This window comes from Alexandromys fortis, unplaced genomic scaffold (assembly GCF_014885135.2).
Source record: "Alexandromys fortis isolate MF-2015 unplaced genomic scaffold, M_Fortis_MF-2015_v1.1 scaffold_268, whole genome shotgun sequence".
Lineage (NCBI taxonomy): Eukaryota > Metazoa > Chordata > Mammalia > Rodentia > Cricetidae > Alexandromys > Alexandromys fortis.
In genome coordinates, this window is record NW_026068141.1 from 929,849 (window position 1) to 954,138 (window position 24,290).

General features: G+C 52.2%; 1 protein-coding gene across 14 annotated transcripts in view; it reads left to right on the plus strand.

Moving 5' to 3' along the window:
* Positions 1 to 24,290, plus strand: part of Dab2ip (DAB2 interacting protein) — a 200,711-nt gene that overhangs the window by 145,437 nt on the left and 30,984 nt on the right. For 10 of the 14 annotated variants that reach the window (XM_050126787.1, XM_050126785.1, XM_050126791.1 and 7 more), the window contains 12 exons: positions 2,683 to 2,836; positions 3,954 to 4,052; positions 4,823 to 5,392; positions 8,028 to 8,172; positions 8,265 to 8,409; positions 10,071 to 10,307; positions 11,943 to 12,144; positions 14,000 to 14,178; positions 15,629 to 16,517; positions 17,140 to 17,292; positions 19,305 to 19,498; positions 23,710 to 23,797. In XM_050126787.1, coding sequence (XP_049982744.1) covers positions 2,683 to 2,836; positions 3,954 to 4,052; positions 4,823 to 5,392; positions 8,028 to 8,172; positions 8,265 to 8,409; positions 10,071 to 10,307; positions 11,943 to 12,144; positions 14,000 to 14,178; positions 15,629 to 16,517; positions 17,140 to 17,292; positions 19,305 to 19,498; positions 23,710 to 23,797 — 3,055 coding nt within the window. The remainder of the gene's footprint in view (positions 1 to 2,682; positions 2,837 to 3,953; positions 4,053 to 4,822; positions 5,393 to 8,027; positions 8,173 to 8,264; positions 8,410 to 10,070; positions 10,308 to 11,942; positions 12,145 to 13,999; positions 14,179 to 15,628; positions 16,518 to 17,139; positions 17,293 to 19,304; positions 19,499 to 23,709; positions 23,798 to 24,290) is intronic. The other 4 variants (XM_050126784.1, XM_050126794.1, XM_050126786.1 and 1 more) reach the window with 3 other exon arrangements.

Consider the following 24,290-nt stretch of genomic DNA (forward strand, 5'->3'; position numbering starts at 1 on the left):
AGGGCACACACATGGCTTCAGACCTGGGCCTGTTGTAGACATATGACCTAGCTTCTTTGAGTACAGTATAGTCACACAGAATTCCTGCAAGGTTGTTGCAGATGTTCAGATCTGGGCTGTGGAGTTGATCCTCAGGTGGAGGTCCCAGCTAGAGACATTTTACTTCCTGTAGTGTCACCTTGCCTGAAGAACCAAGGCTTTGATCTCCAGTGACTACAGAGGTCAGGGAAGGAGCCAGATGGCCCTGCATTTGGTTGCTTTCCCTGCTTCACCCAACCTCGGTCAGCCATGGGTAGGGGGTGGTAGAGGCCTTTTGTACAATCCATCAGCCTTAAACACTGACTGCACTTGGCAGCTGAGGACAGGACTGGGCAGGTCTCCCAGTGGGTAGCCTCTGGCAGATCAAACAGCTTCCTGAGTCCACCTTCCCTTCTGTGAATGAAGCTCTTGGTAGGGCTGTATGCTGCTGAGCCAGCCAAGTGTCCAGTCTGTGCTAGTGGGGGCATAGTTAAGAACACCTCTCACCTGGGGTAGAATGGCCCAGGCAGGCATGCTGCTTACCTCCCATCACCTGAACTCCCTAATGAGGGAAACTGTGCCCACTCACTGCCCCCTTGGAACCAGGATGGTTCGGGGTGCTCATTTCCCTCCTTGCTTCAGGCTTCTTGATGCCATGTCAAAGGCTGGAGGTGAAAAAAGAAGTGACCCCACTATGTGTACGAGTGGAAGGCATGGTGGGGCAGAGGTGTTGCAGACACAGGACAGAACTGGCTTCCTGGAGAGGTGCTTCTGAAGCCATAAGATGGCCCTGCTGGATCTACGACCTGACCATTCCCCTTACTAAATTCTATTCTTCTTACCGTCAGTCCCCACAGCCATACCCTAGTGGGTTGCAACGGACCAGCTCCCTCTAGACCTGTATGGAGTAAGCTGAGATTGTGTGTCAGGAACCTGAAGGACAGAGGGGTAGCTCAGGGAAGGAAACACAAATGCATAATCCTTTGAGTTTTGCCACCACCACCAAGGGCCCTGCTACCCAGGAGCAGCAAGCCAGGGAGCCCTTAGAGATATGCTCCGCTCCATGTCTCCTTCATGGAGCAGTCCGTAGGGAGATAGGCAAGCCAGTTGGGTTAGGCCAGTTCAGATGCCCTAAGGGTTCTGAGCGTCCTTCAGCCCTGTTTCTCCAGGGAGGCTCAGGCCAGCTGAAACATGTCTGGGACAGCCCGGGGAAGAGAGGGAGGCAACGGTTTTACAATCACTGGTTCTAGCCCTAGTTGTTTGGGGTCTGGCCTTTGGGCTCCTCCAGCTCCAGGTTCATTTGAGCAGGCCCTGGATGATAAATTGTGCCTCACACTTCTGTTCCCAGAGACCAGAGGGTGACCCCAGCTCTTTGGCTCCTCCCTTTTCCTAACTGGGCTCCTAACCATATCTGGCTATCAGACCAAAGGGAAGAAGAGCTCAACTCTTCTTAGGCCAAGTGACTTCTCTGGCATCTGAGGTAGGAGGTAACTTCCGTTGAGTTTTGAGTTATGAAGACAGGTGGTTTGTGAGGTAGGCTGCTCACTTACGGCAGTGGTATGAGCCGGGAGTCAGATCTAGAGAAAAGCCTGTCTAAACAGCTAAAATCCCATGGCAGAACAGATAGACCATGGTTCACTTTTGTAATTTGGGACAGCCCAGGAGAAGACGAGAAGAGGGGCCTTTAGGTCTAGGACAGGAACAAACGCCCATTTTTAACTCCGGAGCCCCAGTTGCCTTCTCAGGCTGTACAGGACCAGCAGCCCCCTCTGGTCCTGGGTGGTGGGCGTGGCAGACTGTTCCAGGCATATCCTCTGCTGTGCAGCCAGTGGGCCTAGGCCATGCCACACACCGCGAGGGGAATGCTGAATGGAGGAGCATGAGTGGGTTCCTGGCCACCTCGATCTGTCTCAGCTCCCTCTGGTTCTGCCCATCTCCTTGGAGCTCAGAGGTCACCTTTGTACTGGGTTAGACAGGCACTGTGAAAAAGTTAATGGGTCTCCTGGGGTTGGCTTAGGTGGCTGTTCTGCAAGGGCTGGGGAAATGGAGATGGCTTACCTGGGGCTGCATTAAGAGTTGTACATTTCTAATGCCAAGCCCATCGGAGCCAGCCTGGACCCGTCTACTTGATTATCAGGTGTTATCTTGGTGTCTTGTGTCTAGGCCTGAGTTGGGGTTCAATGACCATAACTTGGGCCTCAAAATTCATGGTATATGAACCCCAGCCTAGTGCCAGAGTTTCTGGTGCTGTGTAGAAAACTGAGGTTCCCTGCCTCCTGTGGGTGTGGTGGTGGTGGGGGGGCAGTGCCTGAGAAAGGGCTTCACTGGCGGTGACAGTCTGGATGAATGCTAGGGCAAAGACCAGGCAGAGGGCAGGGAAGATGGGAAAGGCCTCAGAGGACTACAAGGTCACAGCTCTTTCTTTCAGGTTTGTGAGGCCACTGAAGGGCCAGGTCAAACCCTTCCCCAGCCCCAAGTGGACACAGACTCCTCAGCAGCTGCAGGAAGTGCTGTGACAATCCTCCAGACCTGTCTGTTGAAGAGGAGAGTGGGGTTGGGAGGAAGGGGAACAGTGGGGACAGAGGCAAGACAACTTGACAAAGGAATGGAAATCTTTTAGTGCAGATATTATCAAGTCCCATGTGATGTTCCTTACTTCTGCAGGTCCCATCTGATGCCAAGGCTGAAGGAGTCTCGGTCACACGAGTCCCTACTCAGCCCCAGCAGCGCAGTGGAGGCGCTGGATCTCAGCATGGAGGAGGAGGTGATCATCAAGCCTGTTCACAGCAGCATCCTGGGTCAGGACTACTGCTTTGAGGTAAGCACCTTCCACAGCTCTCCTCTGGTCACACGGCCAGGCTTGCTCTGCACACCGACCCCTCCACGAGTACTCAGTGGCCTGTCAGCACAGGTTCTTGGGAACAATCTTGAATGGTCTTTTCCCTCTATTTCTAGGAAGGTTTGTACCCAGTCCTTACCAACAGTAATCATGCTTTTGGGGATCCCTCTAGTAGAGGAGTGAGCCTAATAATGACAAACCATGGAGCTTAGTGTGGGTCCTCCTGGCACCTGCCACTCTGTGCCCTTTATTCTTCCAGGTTAAGAATCCAGGCCAGGTTAGTCTGGATATGAGCTGAGGTGTCCATGCCTGGGATAGGCCAGGAGGGTCGGGGCCCATCTTCTCAGTCTCAGCAGAGGCTGTTACAGAAGGAGCATACCCTCCGGTGCTTGGGTGTAGGTCTGCCTTGTCCAGTGGAGCCTGCATTTGCTGGGAGCAGCAGGGTCAGTGAGGGCAGTTCTGGCCAAACTCCCTCACCTGCAGGAAAACACCCAGATTACAACTAGGAAGTAAACAGAGTTTATACCGGTAGTGGTGGTGTGTGTGTGTGGTGTGTGTGTGTGTGTGTGTGTGTGTGTGTGTGTGTGTGTGTGTGTGTGTGAAAGTCTCAGGCCTGGCCCATCCAGGAAGCTCGGCTCTCTTTTCTCTAGACTCTAGCACACTGCTAGGTTTCTATGATCATCATTGCCACTAACTGATAGGTGAAGGGAACTCCCAGAAGGGGTCAGTTTAGAACAAAGCCGACCCTTGTTCGTTTCCTGGGAGCCTGTGCTCTGCCTTTACGGAGACTATACTTGAGATGAGTATGCACTCTGACTCCAGCAGGGAACCCCATACTGTCTCTTTTCTTAGGAAGAAGGAGGCCAGAGTGAGGAAGCTGCTTTTCTGTTGTATAAGAGAGAGGTGGGGCAGGGGCCCAAAAGCCCGACTACTCTCCTGCTGCTGATCTGCGGGGGCACAGTGGGGTTCAGAGGTATCAGGCAGCTTTTCTTTGCCTCATCTGTGGCTGCTGTGCAGTATGGTGGCCCTGACGTTTGCTAGCTGACCAGCCTTGTTGTGAGTCCCTTCCCCCACACAGTCCTATTTGCCCCAACAGGTGACAACATCATCGGGAAGCAAGTGCTTTTCCTGCCGGTCAGCAGCTGAACGAGACAAATGGATGGAGAACCTGCGGCGAGCAGTGCATCCCAACAAGGTAGGCCCGGACCCACTCTTGCTGAAATCCAGACACGAGGGCATGGAGGCATGAATCCTGAGTGGGGGCAGGAGTGAGCCGACTGGAAGGAACTGAGTTCTGAGTTATGACAGCTGTTAGGTACTTCTTCCCAACACTATACACCGCAGAACCTGGGACACGGAGCTGCATTCCCCTTTTAGAAGTTGGGGTCTGTGTCCTGCACAGTGTCACTTCCTCCTAGCCAGCTGTGGCTCCTGAGTTCTGTTTTAGCCTAGACATCCACACCCTTCTTCAGGGGATGTCCTCTTATCTTCAACTGTCCCTGGACTCTTCATCTGGTTAGGCCCTGACCGTAATCGTTCCTGTGTCTGTCTTCCCAGATGACTTGGTCTAAATTGAATCGATTACCATGACATCGCTAAACAAGGCATCTTAGCAGCAGTCACCTACCTCTTAAGTTGCTTTATGGACCGAGAGACTGAGAAACTATGGTGCCACCGCCTGTAAGGCTCTAGGCGTTGTGCCTACTCCTACCTCAGTCTCACTCTGAGGCAGGGCTATTTCAGTACTGTTTTCTAGGCGACCTACCTGGGGCCCAGGTTAAATCAGGTGCTTATGGTTAGCGAGCTAGCTAGCGATCAGCAGTGTAGACAGATGGAGCCCTATCCATGGGGATCTCTCCTGTCACTACCTGTATACCTTGCCACTCAACCTCTCCCGGGTCTCTGATGACTCTTGGGTTCTGGGCTGGCCAGTAGGTAGATAGCAGCCACATTTGACCACCCCAGACCCCTCTTCTGCAGGACAATAGCCGGCGTGTAGAGCACATCCTGAAGCTGTGGGTAATTGAGGCCAAGGATTTGCCGGCCAAGAAGAAGTACCTGTGTGAGCTCTGCCTGGATGATGTGCTGTATGCCCGTACTACGGGCAAGCTCAAGACGGACAATGTCTTCTGGGGAGAGCACTTTGAGTTCCACAACCTGCCACCTCTGCGCACAGTCACTGTCCACTTGTACAGGGAGACGGACAAGAAAAAGAAAAAGGAACGCAACAGTTACCTTGGCCTGGTGAGCCTGCCAGCTGCCTCTGTGGCTGGGCGGCAGTTTGTGGAGAAGTGGTACCCAGTGGTGACACCCAATCCCAAGGGGAGCAAAGGCCCCGGGCCCATGATCCGAATCAAGGCACGCTACCAGACCATCACCATCTTGCCCATGGAGATGTACAAAGAGTTTGCTGAGCACATCACTAACCACTACTTGGGGCTGTGTGCAGCCCTCGAGCCCATCCTCAGTGCCAAGACCAAGGAGGAGATGGCATCCGCTCTGGTGCACATCCTGCAGAGCACAGGCAAGGTCAAGGTGAGTGTGGCTACCTGTCTGCTGAAAGACTGCCAATGGATGCTGGGCTGTCTGCCCTTTCTGGACCTGGGTTACGTAATCTGCTTCATTTTGGAGATACCCGTTTGCAGCCAGTTGGGCTCCCTAAAATTGAGCACAGTGCCATAAGTTGGGGAGAACTTTGTACACTACCAATAGCAGAGCTGAACCCTGAAGATACAGTGCAATGAGTGGACCGGGACTGGTAGTGCAGAGTGGGCCTACCCTGCTGTCCCCTGCTGTACTCAAGCAGTTGTGTACCTGGGCTCTTTCAGTATATGAGCCCAGACCCACATACCAAATGGGATATGGGTCGACAGATCTCCCCAACAGGTGAGCCACCTTCGTAGCTCAGCCTCCACCCACACCTTCACGCATGGCTTTTGCACACAAGCACATGGGTGCACATGCACCCTTGCTGAGTGTAGACAGTCAGCTGAGGCCCTGGTGCCTTGCAGGAATAGGGATCAAAGAGTCATGCAAATAGACTCTGCTTCACAACTGAAAGGGCCCAGCTCCTGCTTTTGCCACCACCTTTCACAGCCTGCTGCTCTTGAAAAAGACCCAGAAAGGACACTTCCACTCCACCCTCCTGGTTTAGAGGACAAAATGTCCCCAGTAGATATACCATCTCTTTCCTGCCTAGCTCAGTAGCATATGGCTTCCCTCTCTGCCCACATGACTCTCCCAGTGAACACCAAGAGCTGGAGTTGTCCTGCCTGCATTGTAGTAGACTTCAGGTGACTGGCCAGGGAGGGAGGGGGCACCTGAGCCCCCAGGGAACTGAGCTTGGGTGCCCACTGGGCAGAGCTCAGTAGTTTAAGACTCCACAAGCCTTTGGTCAACTCTGACCTCTTGCTAGAGGCCCTGGCAGGGTGAGGCTGTGGTTGGAAGCCCCTTGTCTTCTGCATCTTCCACTGCCTGCTGGACTGACTGGCACTGTGCAGTAGGACAGGGAGGGAGAGGGATTGCCTCACTGTGACTCCATGTTGCCAGGACCCTCTTCCCCTGTGCCTGCCTTTAGGCTGGCTGCCAGATAGGCCATCTCTTGAAGTACTGCATGTTTTTATTGTTGTTGTTTGGTTTTTAAATTTTATTTATTCTTTGTGTATGGGTGCTTTGCCCGCGTATATATCTGTGCACCACATACATGCCTGCTTCCCACAGAGGCCAGAAGAAAACATTGGCTCCCTGGGACTGCAGTTACAGATGGTTGTGAGCCACCACGTGGGTACCGGGAATTCAAGCTCGGTCCTCTGAAGAGCACCAGTGCTCTTAGCTGCTGATCCACCTCCAACCCAAGCAGTACTGCTTTGTTTTGCTGGTGGGTAGTGGGCTGGAGAGGCTGCAGACTGGTAATTACAGAAGTTTTGGACCAAAGAGGGCAAGCTGGGAGGCTTTAACCCTTCCCTGCTGTGCTTTTAGTTCCTAGTCCCAAGGGCTCCTGTGGCTCTAATGATGTCTGAAGCATACCTAGCATGGAGGGATAGAAAGTAATTCATGCTCTGGAATAATCTAGAACTGGCAGAATATTCTTGAGCCAAGTAGAACACTTGTGTAATGAGGGGTAGGCAGTTTGCCTTCCCGGGGTGGCAGCTGTACTCTGGGGTTCCCAAACCTGTGTCCTGACATCCCCTGCCCTCTATCCAGGTCCTGTTTACCTAAGCTTTTCAAGTTCCCATCCTAGGACTTCCTCACCCCCATGAACTCTGTGTATAATCTTGGAGGGATAATGGAGCCTCGGAGGCAATACCTGGCCCCAGATAGCTGTGTGGCCATGGGCAAGTTGTTTTGCTTTGCTCTTAGGAGTCTTATCCCAGTGCTGAGGTCTAGCACCTGCCGCAGCTCAGGAAGACGGCGGCTCTGAATAGGAGCCATGATGGCGCTTAGGGATGATGGGCTCCTTATCCCTCTGCTCACTGGGTTTCCAAGATGGGATTCTAGAATCCCAGAGAGGCCAGCTGTAGCTCATCCCGCCCCCAGATCTACCTATCTCTCCACCCTTCTTTTGTTGGCTAATCAGGCCTCATGAACCCAGGTCTTTTTTTTTTTTTTTTTTTTTTTTTTTTTCTGAGACAGGGTTTCTCTGTGTAGCCTTGGCTGTCCTGGAACTCTCTTTATAGACCAGGCTGGCCTTGAACTCAGAGGATCTCCTACCTCTGCTTCCTGAGTACTGGGATTAAAGGTGTGTGCTCCCATCACCTGATCAAGGTTTTGATTCTGTATTTAAAAGGATCCCCCAAAATCAGCACATTGGAATGAGGGGTTTCCATAGCTCCAGAAACTCTGGCCCATGCTGGCTCTCTTGCAGGTTCTGTCTGCACTGGCCCCTCCTCAATTGCTGCCGCTGAGTCTCTTTCTGCTGTGCCTCTTTTCCCTCTCCTGGGTCTCAGGTTGGCTTTGGCCTTGAGGAAGGGAGCAGCCACCCAGTCAGAGAGTCAGAGCAGCCAGAGAGGAAGGTGTGGCTGAGCTCCTCTGCCAGTGTCTTCCTGCTGCATCACGAAGAGCAAGCTGCCTCCGAGGCCTGCTGGGGTGTCCAGCAGCCGAGAAGAGTGACGGTTCTGCCGTCACATCCGCTCAGCTCAAGTTCTGCTCTGCTCTCCTCCTGTCTTCCTAGGACTTTCTAACAGACCTGATGATGTCAGAAGTGGACCGCTGTGGGGACAACGAGCACCTCATCTTCCGAGAGAACACACTGGCCACCAAGGCCATCGAGGAGTACCTCAAACTTGTGGGCCAGAAGTACCTGCAGGACGCATTAGGTAGTTGGGGACATTATTGGGCCAGCAGGTGGCAAGGGCTGGGCAGCGCTCATCAGTCCCTCACTGCCTTCTCCATGCTCACCCAATCGCAGGTGAGTTCATCAAAGCTCTGTATGAGTCAGATGAGAATTGTGAAGTGGACCCAAGCAAGTGTTCAGCTGCCGACCTTCCTGAGCACCAAGGCAACCTCAAGATGTGCTGCGAGTTGGCCTTCTGTAAGATCATCAACTCCTACTGGTCAGTGCCACATGCCTAGGTCTCCCATCCTTCCATCTTGGCTGTCCTCTTTTCTGTCAGATTTCCCCCCTCCCCACTCTCCTTGGGCCAACAACTGACCTCACTGAGTTGCTGGATTGCCAGGTTCCTGTCAGGGCCCTTCTGAGTTCTAGGAAAGCGCTCTAGAACATCTGTAAGGTGTGTGTCTGTATGTACCTGTGTGTGTCTTATGATGGAAGGAACTTGGAGATGGCAGTTCATTGGCCACTCTATAGTGAACAGCTTGCACAGGTCGAAGCCGGTGTCAGCACCCTGGTACAATCCTGTTTTTCTGGCACCTACTCTCAAGGCTCCTCCCCTGTCTGTTCCTGAAGGTTCTCACACTTGAATCAATCGAGCAGTAGTAGGTATGAATGCCTAAGCACCAGCTAGGCCTCCAGCCTCCATTTGTTTGCTTCCCCGCCCTAAGACTTTAGACCCGCCCCTCCCGTGGCCTTAGTCATCTGTACTGTGACTGGGAACATTCTAGAGTCCGCCAGGGCAGGTCTGGAATGGGAGGTGTTTGTTATTCCCAAAGGACAGGCAAAGGCAGGTCAACTGGGTGAGCAGTGGCCTTGGGAAGGGGTCAGTGGCCAGTCCTGGGGGTAGGCACCTATTGTCCAGGTCCCTCAACCTGTGTTGCACCAGATGCTTTCATGGTGTAAGGAGACAGCTGGAGAGTCTCAAGGTCCCTCAGAATACACTGCCATTTCCTGCGGAGCTGAGTTCTCAGTCTCTGCCCTCTGTTCCACAGGGAAGACATTGTGTGGTAGGAGTCTCCTTTTTTCCCCTCTGGCATCTGGCAGAGGCTTCTCTCCTGGACAAGTTTATCAGGATACATCACCTGGCTCAAGCACCAGGCATGAGGGCTGCCTACCCCCACTTCTCTAGGGCAGCCCTGCTGCTTCAGCCTCCTTTGTTGCCACATGCCCTTCTGGGCTACTGTAGACTTGCAAGGCAAGGGGGATGGGAGCCCTGTCAGACTGATCAAGTCTAAAGATGGCTCTGAGAGCTTGGGTAGGTCTCCTTTCATCTTAGAGAACCTGAAACTGAAACCCAGGAAAGCCACCCTAAGGCAGATGGGCAGGTGGGTTGGGATATTCAGTGGAACCAGGAATCCTGTTTTCATGCCTTCTTACTGCATCACCACAGGGAAGGTGTAATAGACCTTGGCAAGCTGTGTTCTCACTAGCTGAGGGTACTCCTGTTCAGTCATCATGAGCACTGTGGAAAACTCAGATTCCTATGACATTTAGGCAGAAATGGGAGCCCAAGGAACAGCAATCTATCTGCCCTATGGTTTTCTTCTTCCTTCAGACCCAGAAGCCTGTTAGGGTGGAAAGATAAGTTTCCCCTGGGGAAGATGCAAGATAGTGTCATGTCACTCTTGCTGCTGAGCCTGGCATCGAGTCAGTCCTGCCAGCCTCAGCGCATGCCCACGTGAACCTTGAGCCCACCCTGTGTGGTGTTGTCTCCGGCCTGTTGAGCAGCCTCCCTGCCCAGCAGGTATCTTGCCTAGTTGTCTGCAGAGCCCTGAGCTCGTGCCACTGTTGGCATGGAGATGGCAGTGAAACCAGATCTGGCCCTGTGCTGTCCTGGGCCCTGCCTGACCCCCAGGCCCATCTTTGTCTGTCCCTACTCAGTGTCTTCCCACGGGAGCTTAAAGAGGTGTTCGCCTCATGGCGGCAGGAGTGCAGCAGCCGTGGCCGACCAGATATCAGTGAACGGCTCATCAGTGCCTCCCTCTTCCTGCGCTTCCTCTGCCCTGCCATCATGTCGCCCTCACTCTTCAACCTGCTTCAGGAGTACCCTGATGACCGCACGGCTCGCACCCTCACGCTCATCGCCAAAGTCACCCAGAACCTGGCCAACTTTGCCAAGTGAGTGTCCTGGTCCCATGGGGTTGAGGTCCACCAGGACAGAACCTTGGGGTGTGTCTGTACCTGACCTGGGCTAGTGCAGCGGGCCTTGCTTTTGTCCCTGTCACTCTCAGCCACACCCACACCCCCACCCTGCCTCACCACTTACTTCAGAATAAAACCTCCTCCACACCCATCCTCCCAAGGAAAAGCACATGCCATTTTGGTATGCTTCCTTGGATTTCAAAGGTGGGAAGACAAGATATTTTTTCCTTCTGCTTTTTTGAATTAACATATTATCATAACATGCCATAAGGGTTCTCCTGTGTCTTTTAAGATCAGGCTCCACTTTGCAATGAATGGCTGACTTCCCGAGTAGCTGGGCACTTGGGGTAATGCTGCCAAGATGATTGCCTATAAAGCACTTCTGGGATTGGGGGCCGCATTCTTTTCTTTTTTTAAAATTAGATTTGTTTTATTTTATGTGCGTTTTGCCTGCATGTATGTCTGTATACCACGTAAATTCTTGGTTCCTGCGAGGTCGGAAGAGGGCGTCAGACCCCCTGGAGCTGGATTAGGGATGGTTATGAACCACCATGTCATGCTGGGAATGAGCCCGGGTCCTCTGCAAGAGCAGCTTGTGTTCAACCACCTAGCCACCAAGGGCTGAGACCCCTTGGCCACCATTTTAGAGAGTGTAATTAGGCGTGGCAGGGCTGGGGTGATCTTATTAATTCATAGTTGTAGATTGAACCTTTATCCAGGGCTCTGTGTGCTGGGTCCTGACTATACCTGAGTTAACCGTGGCCCTGTGCCTCTGGAGCATAGCACGTCAGCCAGGGAGACACATGCAGTAGGTACACGAATGGGACTAAGACACAAACTAGAGTCCTAGGAGAGCCTGCGGCTGTGGGGAGGAGCAAGGGGAAGGCCAGCAGCAGAGGCTAGCGTGATGGTAAGGGCCTGGCGCCCAAGGAATCTAGGGCCAGAAAGAGACAGGGCACAATTTTCGGGAGGGCTGCAGGGAGCCAAAGGCCACATGTGTAGAGGGGCACCACTCAGCATGGCCCTTGACTCTTTTGGATCCTGAAAGGGATCTACGCTGAGCAGGCTCTGCCTGGAGGAGAGATGCTGAAGGAAACTGTAGCCATGCTTGAGGCAAAAAATGACAGAGGCACCGGGGAAGGAGGCCAGCGACTGCTAGGGACAGCAGCCACTAAGTGACTAGATCAGTCAGCAGGCCTTGTCATTTGGAGATGAAGAGGAAGGGGATTGACAACTGCCAAGCCTCTGGCTGGCTGTCCAGTGGATGATGTGTCTGCACTTGAGATAGGGAACTCGGGAGGAGGGCGTTGGACTTGACGTGCCCAGTGACTCCAAGAGCTCAGGAGAGACCTGGGCCAAGGGTGATCTGAGGGTCACCTGTGCACCGCCAGGCCTTCAGATCGCTTTCTAGGCTGGGGCCCATAAGGGGCAGTCTGTAGAGGGAACACAGCATTCTAGTGACTTTAGCTCCTGAGAAGGGTAGAGTGGTCCTGGCCTTGGGAAGAGGGCCCTGGTGACGCAAGAGTTCTTGAATGGCAGTAGCTGTGATGGAGAGGGAGGTGGGACCTGACTCAAACGAGGGCACTTACTTTGGCTGCCCTTTGTGTCCAGGTTTGGAAGCAAGGAGGAGTACATGTCATTCATGAACCAGTTCCTGGAGCACGAGTGGACCAACATGCAGCGCTTCCTGCTGGAGATCTCCAACCCTGAGACCCTCTCCAACACAGCAGGCTTCGAGGGCTATATAGACCTGGGCCGGGAGCTGTCCAGCCTGCATTCCCTACTCTGGGAAGCTGTCAGCCAGCTTGAGCAGGTGCCTGTTGCCTGGACTAGATGGTGCAGCTCCAGGTTGGAGGGCTCACTGCGTGACAGATTAGCCTGTAGGGTACTCCCTGTCACAGGGACCTCTGTGGCTGAGTGCCGTGTTCACTCCCCAGCACTGGTTGGAGCCATTTGCTCTGGGTGCTGGGTTTGAACCTGCTTCTCTGGGCTCACCTCTGGTGGCCAAGAACCACATATGCTCACCCCTTACCTTGATGGTATGAGAAATGGGTCTGACTTGGATGCTTGCTCTTGATTTTGTAGCCACTGGGAGGGAAAACTCTGAGGATCCTATCCCTTTCCATGTCAAATTGGAATTTGGGAACCTCTGTGGAATTTGGGCTTGTAGCTCTGTGGTAGGGTGCTGATCTAGCATGCACAAGGCCCTAAGTTTGGTTCCTAATTCAGGAAAGAAAGAAAGCTTTTTATAATTGCCATTGGCCGTCAGCATGTATGCATACCTGACATTCCTTCAGTCACCTAGCCCAAGCAGCCCTTCTCTAGCTTGGCATTCTACTGATTCCCCCAATGGCTGCAGGACCCACTTCTTAACTGACCGTGCTTTCCAGTCTCTTGGGGGTCACTTTACAAAAGTAATGATTACTGACCTGTAGCTGGACTTTTCTCTCCCGCCCGCCAGTTCCCTAATAGCCACTCTGAGGCTTAATATTAATTACAAACTATTTGGCCTGTTAACTCAGGTTTATTGTTAACTAGCTCTTACAGCTTAAATCAACCCATTTCTACTAATCTGTATTTTACCATGAGGCTCTTAGCTTGTTACCTCACATCTTGCTTCTCCGGTGGCTGCTAGCATCTCCCAGACTCTGCCTTCTTTTTCCCTGTGTCTTTGCTTGGATTTCCCACCTGGCTCTATTCTGCCTAGCTATTGGACAAATCAGCTTTTTTATTAACTAATGGTAGTAAAACATATTCACAGCATTCAGAGAGACATCCCACATCACTGACTCCAGGCTAGAAGTCCCCTACCTCTTGTCCCACCCCGAGAGATGATTCCTCAGTGTAGTTTGCCATGCTGTCTTGTAGACATGTTGTCACACGCAGGCATGAGCACATGTGGATCTGTTTTGCTGTTTGTTTTCTAGTGAGAACTTAATTGTACATGGCCATTATACCCGTCGTCCACTCTGTTTGTCTTCCTACATCACGCTGTCCAGCACCATCTCTGGCCTTTCAGTGCAGCAGAGTATCCTGTCATGGGAATACCGCCAACCTCACCCATGCACACTAATAGACTCCAGTCCCTTCCTGAGTCTCACCAGCACTCTTGCTGTTGAAATTGCAGGGAGGCAGATTTGCTTATGGCTTCTTCCCTCCTTCCAGTCCTGAGCCAGTATGCTGGTCTGTGGGTCTCAGAACCAGGCAGAAAATAGAGAAAATGACCAGTGTTGTCACAAAAGTGATAGGGTGTGACAAGAATTTGAAATGGAACTGTTGCCTCCACACTGTGCCATAGGAATTGCAGGTTCTTACATGCATGGCTTTCCACTGCAAAGATAGTGTCCACTCCCTTCAGCTCAGCCAGAACACATCCACACTGTGACAGGGAGGTTCAGAAGGGCCCAGGCACTATATTTTCTTGAGCCAGTACCGTGTATCTGTTCTATATCTGGCCTGTATCTGCAGGCTAAGGTGTAGAGGGGACAAGTCTACCCTGATAAAGAGGCTAGCACAGATGCCTCTTGGGTAGGGAGGTATAGCGTGAGAGAGGCCACGCCAGTATTGGGGGTTATAACACGGCAGACTTGCTGGGTCTGACTGGTGGGGAGCAGGGCTCTACATTTCTGGGTTCCAATAGGTAATGACTGCCTTTTCCATTTTTGCAGAGCATTGTGTCCAAACTGGGACCCCTGCCTCGTATCCTGAGGGATGTCCACACAGCACTGAGCACTCCGGGCAGTGGGCAGCTCCCTGGCACCAATGACCTGGCCTCTACACCAGGCTCTGGCAGCAGCAGCATCTCAGCTGGGCTGCAGAAGATGGTGATTGAGAATGATCTCTCTGGGTAAGAACTGCCAAGTGTGCTGGGTGAGGTGGGGTGTGCATGCAGGCTAGGCACAGGCCAGCTGCGGTGTTGGGAAATATGGTGCCCATACAAGTACTTACGGCTAGCCTAACGAGACCCAGAGTGTGTGGGGCAAGTTTAAGGAATGAGCTACCATTTGGGATAAATCAGAACAGGCTTCTCAGAGAAAGTGGGTGGTACTTGTAGTGCATTTATGCTTTTTGGAAAAAATTCATTTCTGTTTCTGGCAAAGACATTCTTGGGTTTAAGGCTGATCACAAGCAGAGAGCTGAGAAAGCCGTGGTTAGGGATAATTACTGACCCCAATTCCCTGAGATTTCCACAGGACCTGTCCTTGTTAAAAATATCCCTTGCTGGGTGTGGTGGTGCACACCTTTAATGCCATTGCTTGGGAGATAGAGGCAAGCGGGTCACTGAGTTTGAGACCAGCCTGGTCTACAGAATTAAGTTCCAGGACAGCTCAAACTATGTAGGGAAACCTTGTCTCTAAACAAATAAATAAAATAAACATCCGTTCTTGTATTTCTAGGGCTTTAGAAAGTTGGTTTTGAGATCCCTAGTCCCTGCTTCACTGAGCACTGAGCATAGAGTAACTGGACACAGTTACTCTATGAACCTCAAAGGCAGAGGGAGTGTTTTGTAAAGAAGTGTGGAGTTGGTTAGACTGTGTGTCACACTCCCGGCCAAGGCATGGGAGCAGCTCGTGAGGCAGGTGGAGTGGCAGAACAGGAGACTCATTCTGGGGTAGTAGCAGCTTCGCATGTTCTTACAGCTGTGCTTGGTGTCTGGGCAAGGTCCAGGGTTAAGATGCAGACAGGTCTGGAGTGAGAAAGCTGTCCAGCCTTGGTAGAGTGGGGGAGGGTGTGGCCTGCAGCACAGATTCAGACTCGCCTGCTTGCCTCATGCCCTTGACAACTCCTCTGATACCCTGTTTTTGTCAGGAACGGCAGCCCCCGCCTGCCACTCAAAAAGAGTGGCATTAGGAGGAGGGGCAGGAGAGGTTTCACTAGCTCCCACCCTCCCCACTAGAGTTACTAGACTGACTAGGAACAAGAGGGGAGGCAGAAGGAGCCCCAGTCACTTTGAAAATGATGTTCACAATTCAGAACCCAGGGATGGCAGAGAGCCTCCGAACTTTGGACTCAGGTGTAACTATGGGACACTTCTAGACCCTGGTAGCCATTGTCCCAAGATGCACCTACAGGGATAAGTCCTGCCCAGCAGTCTGTCCTAAAACTAGCAGGGCTGTTCCCAAAAGAGAAGTTCTTTCGGAACAGCCACCTCGCCAGTGACCCTCCTGCCACCCAGCCGTGTCCACAGCCCTGGTTCAAGATGCCAGGCCCAGCAGGTGGTGGTGCTGTTGGCCTGGACACACGAGGCTGGACTCACGGTTCTTCCCTTCTTTCCCTGTGTGCTTGTCTCCCTGCAGTCTGATAGATTTCACCCGGTTACCGTCTCCAACCCCCGAAAACAAGGACTTGTTTTTTGTCACAAGGTCCTCCGGGGTCCAGCCCTCACCTGCCCGCAGCTCGAGCTACTCAGAAGCTAATGAGCCTGACCTGCAGATGGCCAACGGCAGCAAGAGCCTGTCCATGGTAGACCTCCAGGATGCCCGTACACTGGATGGGGAGGCAGGTTCCCCAGTGGGCCCCGACGCCCTACCTGCTGATGGGCAAGTGCCTGCAACTCAGCTGGTGACTGGGTGGCCAGCCCGGGCAGCCCCAGTGAGTCTCGCAGGGTTGGCCACAGTGCGGCGGGCAGTGCCAACACCGACCACACCAGGCACCTCTGAGGGTGCACCAGGCCGGCCCCAGTTGCTGGCCCCACTCTCCTTCCAGAATCCTGTATACCAGATGGCGGCTGGTCTGCCGCTGTCACCCCGTGGCCTTGGTGACTCAGGCTCTGAGGGCCACAGCTCCCTGAGCTCTCACAGCAACAGTGAGGAGTTGGCAGCTGCTGCCAAACTGGGAAGCTTCAGCACTACTGCCGAAGAGCTGGTGAGGCGGCCTGGTGAGCTGGCACGGCGGCAGATGTCACTGACTGAGAAGGGTGGGCAGCCCACAGTGCCAAGGCAAAACAGTGCTGGTCCCCAGCGAAGGATTGACCAGCCGCCGCCACCACCACCGCCACCACCTCCTGCCCCCCGGGGCAGAACACCTCCTACCTTGCTGAGCACCCTACAGTACCCACGGCCCTCGAGTGGAACCCTGGCGTCAGCATCACCTGACTGGGCTGGCCCTGGCACCCGGCTGCGACAACAGTCCTCCTCCTCCAAGGGAGACAGCCCAGAGCTGAAGCCCCGCGCTGTGCACAAGCAGGTCAGCACTGTGGGCGGGCCTCCTGGTCAGCCAGCAGCCATGCACGCCATGCTCTTCCTCGGTCATTTCACCTCACTTGCACCCAGCTGTCATCCCATGCCGATGGGGCTGTCCCGCCGCATTCCCTGGCCCACCCACCGTATGCACTCCTTTTTCTGACAGTCGGGACCTATAAGGCTTTAAGGAATGCCAGGCTCCTTCACCAGTTCCCCAGGGTTAGGCTGAGTCAGGAAATAAGGCATGTTTCTGTTTTTTCGTCCATGCCTAGTAAAGTTCTTGCCCAAACCCCAAGCCTACCTGTCTCTCTGGCCCTGGTTCCCGAAGCACTCACAGACTGAACCTACCCCTGAACGTAAGTATCAGGAAGGTGGCCCATCCCTTCCACCCAAGGGCTTCAACAAGACAGATTATTGTGCAGTAGGTTGACCACCCCTCAGCCAAGCTGATGGTAACAGAATACAGTGCTCTGAGCCCACCTGGGCTTTTGGCTGGCTCTGGCTGCTGTCTAAAGGTTGATGTCCTTGAGAAAGTACTTGGGCAACTTGAGGTCCTCTCCCCACCTGTGACTCCCTAGTGACCGTCTCTGCCTCTCACAGCCCCTCACAGCTGTGTTTTATTGTAGGGCCCTTCACCCGTGAGCCCCAATGCCCTGGACCGCACAGCCGCTTGGCTTTTGACCATGAACGCGCAGTTGTTAGAAGACGAGGGCCTGGGCCCAGATCCCCCCCACAGGGATAGGCTAAGGAGTAAGGAGGAGCTCAGCCAAGCAGAAAAGGTAAAGCTGGGCTGGGTGGAGGGCGGGCTGCCTGCACCAGTACGAGGGGACGGGGTCTTGAGAGAGCCTTAGTGGGGTGACAGTGCTTGCTCCTGTCACCGTCCGTCTCTGCAGAGACGGAGTCACAGCTGGGAGGAAAGCAGCAAGAGTGTTTCCATTACAGGCTGCACATAGTTACTGGAGAGAGGGCATTGTGCAGTCTTGGGACATGGGGGTCAGAACTTGAAGAAGGCCTCTTGCAACTGGGCATTTAAGGAGCTGCTAGAGACTCTTGGGGAGCCTTGGAAACGAGGAGCCAGAGGCAGGGATCCCATGACTGCTATGAGATCCACACACACAAGTTCTTTCCTTTTGATTTAGGCCTACCTAGGGCTTAGGGAGTTACCAAGATAAGGGATAAGGCTACGTTGCCAATGGGATGTGCTCTTTCACCCAGGGAAAATTTAAGTTGTGGAAGTTCTGGATCTCACCCCACCGTGTATCTAGCGTTTCAGGGGCGGTGGCGTGCCTTGACTACCCACCCAAGTCTTTAGTAGTCATGGCACCTCCCTGGACTCATGAGCGGGCCTTACCTTTCCCTGGATACCAAGCTCCAGGTAGATGGGGGAGCCAGAGTAGGACCCTACAGGCAGATGCTTCCCTTGCTATTCTCTTGGTATCGAGAACCCTCGGCCCTTTAATTCTAGGACAGCCTATTGCAGCCTCATGCGCAGGAGCCCTTTTTCAGGGTGGCAGTGTTCTCTGTTCCCGTGCCCCCCTCAAGGGAGTTCATCTCCATGCTGCATTTGCTATCTGCCACCACCCCGTTGGTTCACTGCACCCACCTGCTTTCCCCCAGTATGTGAAAGGAATCTGGGGACATGGGACATGGTGTTCCCAGAGCCATGGTCAGGAGAGCAAGGAGGCCTCACCTCCCTGCAGGCTCCCTGCTTCCTCCCTTCTCCCCAGAGGCTGAGTCACATCTGGAGAGCCCAGGATACCTTGTTTTGCCTTCCCCCTCTTCCTTGTTCTCTCCTGTCTGCACTACCATCTCATTCCTGTGGTGGTCTGATCAGGTAGAGGCTGGGATCTCATCTTGCTGGGCAGTTGCTTCTCTTTTCTTTTTAAAATATTTATTTATTTATTATGTATACAATATTCTGTCTGTGTGTATGGCCAGAAGACGGCACCAGACCCCATTACAGATGGTTGCGAGCCACCATGTGGTTGCTGGGAATNGGCACCAGACCCCATTACAGATGGTTGCGAGCCACCATGTGGTTGCTGGGAATTGAACTCAGGACCTTTGGAAGAGCAGGCAATGCTCTTAACCTCTCCAGCCCCAAGGGCAGTTGCTTCTCATGGGACTTGTCTGAGTCTTGCTGTCCCTCCTCTGTTGCCATCTACCTCTCAGGGCACTGTCAGGTATCTTCATTTACCTCAGGGTTTCTTATAAAAAGGTCACAGGACTGGAGAGATGGCTCAGCAGTTACAGAGGACTCTGGTTCAGTTCCCAGCACCCACATGGTGGCTCACAGCTGTCTGGAACTCCAGTCCCAGGAATCTGACACTCTCTTCTAAACTTCTCAGGGCTATAAGTGATGCATATACCCACGTACAGGCAAAACACTCATGCATTAAAAAAATAAATCTAAAAAGCGATTTAAAAAACAAAGTTCAGCCAGGTGGTGTTGCACTCCTTTAATCCCAGCACTCTGGAGGCAGAGGCAGATGGATCTCTGTAAGTTTGAGACCGGCCTGGTCTACAAGAGCTAGTTCCAGGACAGGCATCAAACCTATACTTGAAAAACAAAAACAAAACAAAAAGAAAAGTTCAAACTTTGAGATTTGGGTTGAATCTTCACCCTCCTCCTGACTGCCCAGTTTGGACTGGGAGAAGAGGAGACAGACCTTGGGCAGCCACAGGATTGGGCCGGCTGTTCACTGTTGGACTCATTCCTACCCTGCTCTGGCTGATGAGGCTATGCTCTCTGTCTTGGGTGCTGGCCCTTGGCTTGCTGCCCTTCTGGCAGGACCTGGCAGTGCTGCAGGACAAGCTGCGAATCTCCACCAAGAAGCTGGAGGAATATGAGACCCTGTTCAAGTGCCAGGAGGAGACGACGCAAAAGCTGGTTCTGGAGTACCAGGCGCGGTTAGAAGAGGGTGAGGAGCGGCTGCGGCGGCAGCAGGAGGACAAGGACATCCAGATGAAGGGCATCATCAGCAGGTGAGGTGGCCTCCTACGGGTCCACAGAGGCCTCTGAGGGCAGGAGGGACCACAGGGCGGGGTGGAACTTGAGGGTCTGAGGCACCTGTAAGAAGCTGGTCTTCCTGTCAAGCTCTAGGAGAAATTTGACAACCGGGTTTAAGATGCTAAGCAAGACACTGTGAGAAAGCTATTGAAGTCAGGGAGAAGGACAGCACACCTGGGTGGTGTCCCCTGTCAGTAGGGGAACAGTTTGGGTGGGGAAGAAGGGTGGCTGTGCCAGCTTGGGGTCTATCGGGTCTCTAGTGCCCTGGCTTGTCTAAAGATTTTCTGCAGTCAGTTGGTTCCAGTAGCTAGCTCTCTTCCCGTTGTCTCTGCCCAGGGACAGGGTGTGTGTACAGTCCTTGGTGTATCCTACCTCACAGTAACACCAGGTGGAAGGAGTATGTGTTTATAGCCTTGTGATTTGTTGAGACCTCGGACTGAGCAGGTGTGAGGTAGGCAGGGAACTCCCCCTTCACCTTGTTTTGTCCACAGCCTAAGTCCTTCCTGGATCACCTGTGCTGCCCTCCTAGTGTTTGTTTTCTGTGCTGTGCTTCTGACAGCTACAAATGATGAGCAGAGCGAGCCTAGGTGCTGGACACCTGCTCAGCATGGCACATCCTGTCTGCACGTGGCTTCCTTGGCGCCTAGCTGTCTCTCCTTCTTTGGTCCCATGTGGCCCTGCTGCTCTTTTGTCTACGTGCTTGTGTTCTCTGGGTTTCTGAGGAAGCAATATTGAGCTATCCGGATTCTTCTGTTGGTTTTTGTGTTATTGACACTCTGTGGTCTTACATGGGTATTCTTTTAGGATTATTATGCACTGCTAACAAACTGACTTTTATGGGTTTTTGTTGTTTGTGTGGTTAGTTGGTTGATTGGTTGGTTTTTCAAGACAGGGTTTCTTTCTATAGCCCTTGGCTGTCCTAGAACTAGTTTTGTAGATGAGGCTGGCCTCTAACTCCCAGAAATCCACCTGCCTCTGCCGCCCAAGTGCTGGGATTAAAGGTGTGTGCTACCTCCACCCGGCCAAAATGCACTTTCTTTTTATAATCTTTTCCCGTGGTATATCTAATGTAGCCACTGTAACTTTCTTTAACTGGGGTTAGCATGGTATATCATGGTATATCCTGTCTATATATTTTCAAACCATTGTTTAGTCCATTTTCTCTTCTATAACAATATACCTCCACTGGGTGGTTATACACAAGAAGAATTTACTGTTTACAGTTCTGAATGTTTCTGTGTCCGAGATCAAGGTGTCTGGTGAGTCAGTGTAACTCTCCTTCATACCTTGGTGCTATGTCCCTAGAAGCAAACTCCCTCCAGCTTCTTTGGTAAAAGTATCATGACACAGTCACCTCTCAGAGGACAGCTGGACACAATTGGGTGTGGGCACAAACTTCCAGACTGTAACACCAATCTTTGTGCTTAAAGCTTATTTGATAGGTTTCTTATTGTTGGACCTGTTTATTATCTAACAATTTCTGCCTTTTAATTGGAGTGTTTAAGCCATATATTTTTAATGTAATTCTTTTTAAGCACCGTTGCCTCTTGGCAGGTTTTCTGTTTGGGACAGAAGCATCTCTTTGTCTCTTCTTGCCTTCCTTGGACTCTATCTTTTATTCCATAGCTCCTCCCTTGTTGGCTTCCATACTTCATCTCCCCGATGCTTTGGGTATCTGTTGACAAGTTTTCCTCAGAGGGCAGATATTAAGTGTGCCAGGCTTCTCAGCTACAGTAGTAGTACTAATGATACTGCTGCTGTGTTTGAACTGCTGTTTCAACAGAGCCGTGTGACGTGAAGGTTTACTGGAGGAGGGGAACATCGTCCTATCATCTTGGTCTTTTCCCTTCTAGTTGTTTTTAAGGTACTTCTCTTGGCTAGAGCCATGTTCATTGTCAGAATGCTTGCCTGGCATGAACAGGCCTTAGGGTGGATCCTTAACAGTAACAAATTTTAAAATGTATTTACTATTGGGATGGGGCATGTATGTGCGTGTCACATTTGTGCCATGGTGTGTGTGTAGGTGGTATGTGTGCTGTGTGTAGGTGTGTGTTGGTGTACATTTAGGTATGTGGGTATATTAATGTAGGCATATATAGGGGATACGTAAGTATTATATGGTGTGGGTCTGTGTGTGAGTGGGTGGGTGTGTCTGTGGGGGTGGGCAGTGGACTTCTATTGACTGTGGGTTCTGGAGATTTAGCTCAGCCCTTAAGCTTGTGTGCCAGTGCATTTATCCCGAGCCACCTGATCCTCCCAATATTATTTTCATTAAATGTCAACAATTTGATTTTACAGTCTGGCTATAACATGCCTGGTATGGTTTTCTTTGTGTTGCTATTCTTAGATCTGTAGGTGGATGGCCCTGCTTCCTATTTCCTTTCTCTGACTCCCGCCCTGCCCCATTTCATTGATGCTTGCTCGTGCTCACTCTCTCTCCTCTCTCTTTAATTTTTGGAGCTGAGGACCAAACCCAGGGGCTAAATCCCCACCCCACCCTTTTTTTTTTTGTTTGTTTGTTTGGTTGGTTTTTTTTGGTTTTGGTTTTTGTGAGACAGGGTTTCTTTGTGTAACAGTCCTGGCTGTCCTGGAACTAATGTGTAGACCAGGCTGGCCTTAAGCTCTCTGAGATCTGCCTGCCTCTGCTTCCTGAGTGCTGGGATTAAAAGCGTGTGCCACCACCAGCAGCCCCCCCCCTTTTATTTTATTTTATTTTATTTTATTTTATTTTATTTTATGTGATTCACCTGCATGCTTTCTGTGTCTGCTACCCAAGGAGGTCAGCTGAAGGTATTGGGTCTCCTGGAGTTAAGGTGCTGTGACCTGCCCTGTGGGGACTGGCAGCTGAACTCAGGTCCTCTGCAGGAACAGGTGCTGATAATCCACTGAGCCATCTGTACAGCTCCACGGTTTTCTTTTTCCATCGTTCCCTGGGTTTTGTTTTATATACATTTTTATATTACTGCATGGGGATTGAACCCAGGGCCTTGTTCAGGCTAGACAGTTCTCTGCCCCGAGTTAAACCCCAACCTTTTTCCTTGAGACAAACTCTCAGTAAATTTCCTGGACTCTTCTTGACGTGCTCTGCAGCCCAGGCAGGTATTGAACTTGCTGTGTTCATCCTGCCTCCATCTCCCAGATAGATGGAGTACAGGCCTGGGTCGTAGGCATGACTGACATGAGATGCTTCCTGTGTGGTCTGAAATGGCATACCCCTGCTTCCGTGGCCCCTGCTGTAGTCCTTTCTACTTGAGTTTGTAGTTTTCTTCTCTAGTTTTGTTACAGTTCAAGTCTTCCCTGGGCATGTGGGATGTTTGTGTAGTGGCTGTCTTACTCTTCTGTCGTCTGCCATCTGCGTCTTCTCACCCATTTCTCCTGGTTATAGATTTTATCTTCTTATATCTCTGTATCCTTGGCTGCTTTGGTGGGATGCCAGGCATTGTGAGTCGCAGGGGTCGGTGGTCGAGGTTTGTGCTTGTTGCTTGTGTGGGATCTGTTCTGGAACAGAGTGGCACTGCCAGGAATCGGCTGTATCCTTGCAGGTTCGTTTTGGAGCTTTGCTAGGGTAGCACTTTCAGACCTTCGGACTTGACCTCATTGGGCTGTATCATGCATGCAGGTGCCTGCCCAGAATTCTTCACAGTGTCCCACGTAGCCCATCTTTCCCAGAATCTAGCTGGTGGACCCATTCCCAGGGTTGAGACTCTTTCACAACCCCTGCCCTGCCTACTGTTTGCTTACCTGCTCACAGGGTAGAATTAGAATTCTTGCAGAGACTTGACTGTCCTATAGATTCTCCACTTCGATCCTGCTGAATTCCCCCATCACCCTAATCTCAGGGGGCTGCCAGCATCCGCGGGTGTGAGCTGTCCCCCTCAGCAGCAGCTGTAGAGTCTGCAGTTATAGGCCTGGTGTGGTGTTCCCAGTGCTCTGAGCCCCTAAAGGGAGAAAGTGGAGCTTCCCTTCTCAAGGCCCACACCACCTCAGTAAATATGACGGAAGAGGGTCTAGAGCCTTCCAGGGCCTTTGTTGTATTCCATCCTACAGATCCTGTGGCATGGCATTCATTGTGTCCTGGAAGTGCACTGGAACAGGGCTAGCCCCAAAGAGCAGAGCTAGAGGTGGGGAGTCGTGTCTGTGCTGGGGGACAGGAGGGGTCACCACTCATTTTGTTCTCTGGCCCCAGGTTGATGTCTGTGGAAGAGGAGCTGAAGAAGGACCATGCCGAGATGCAAGCGGCTGTAGACTCCAAACAGAAGATCATTGATGCCCAGGTGGGCTCTGGCCACAGTGTTAGAGAGCTGTCGGGGGTGGGGATAGCTGGCTTCTCGGTTACACCTCATTGTAAAAGCCAGGCGCCAGGAGCCACAGTGTCCCTGAGGATACTGACTACCTGGACTTTCTGGGAGTCGGGGAGGTGAGAGCAGGCTAGGGAGGGGGACTCTGCCCCACAAGTCCATTCACTCAAGCCTGTGTCCCTTTCTTCCAAATGCCCCCAAGAATTGGCAGGTTTGGTTAGACTGTAAACTATGCAGCCTAGGAATTAGGAACTCTGGGTGTCTCGCATGCATGGACACATGGGCTCCTGCCTCTGAGCCTCAGGTGGCCACTGTAACTCCAGACAGAACCTTTCCCACATGGAGCCGGCCACTCCACAGCCTGAGGCTTTTTCCACATTTGGCTTCCAACCAAGTCCTTCTTGTTTCTCTTGCCTAGCATGGTCCTCTCTGCAGTCTAGATCCCATCCTATGCCCTACTGATGCCCTC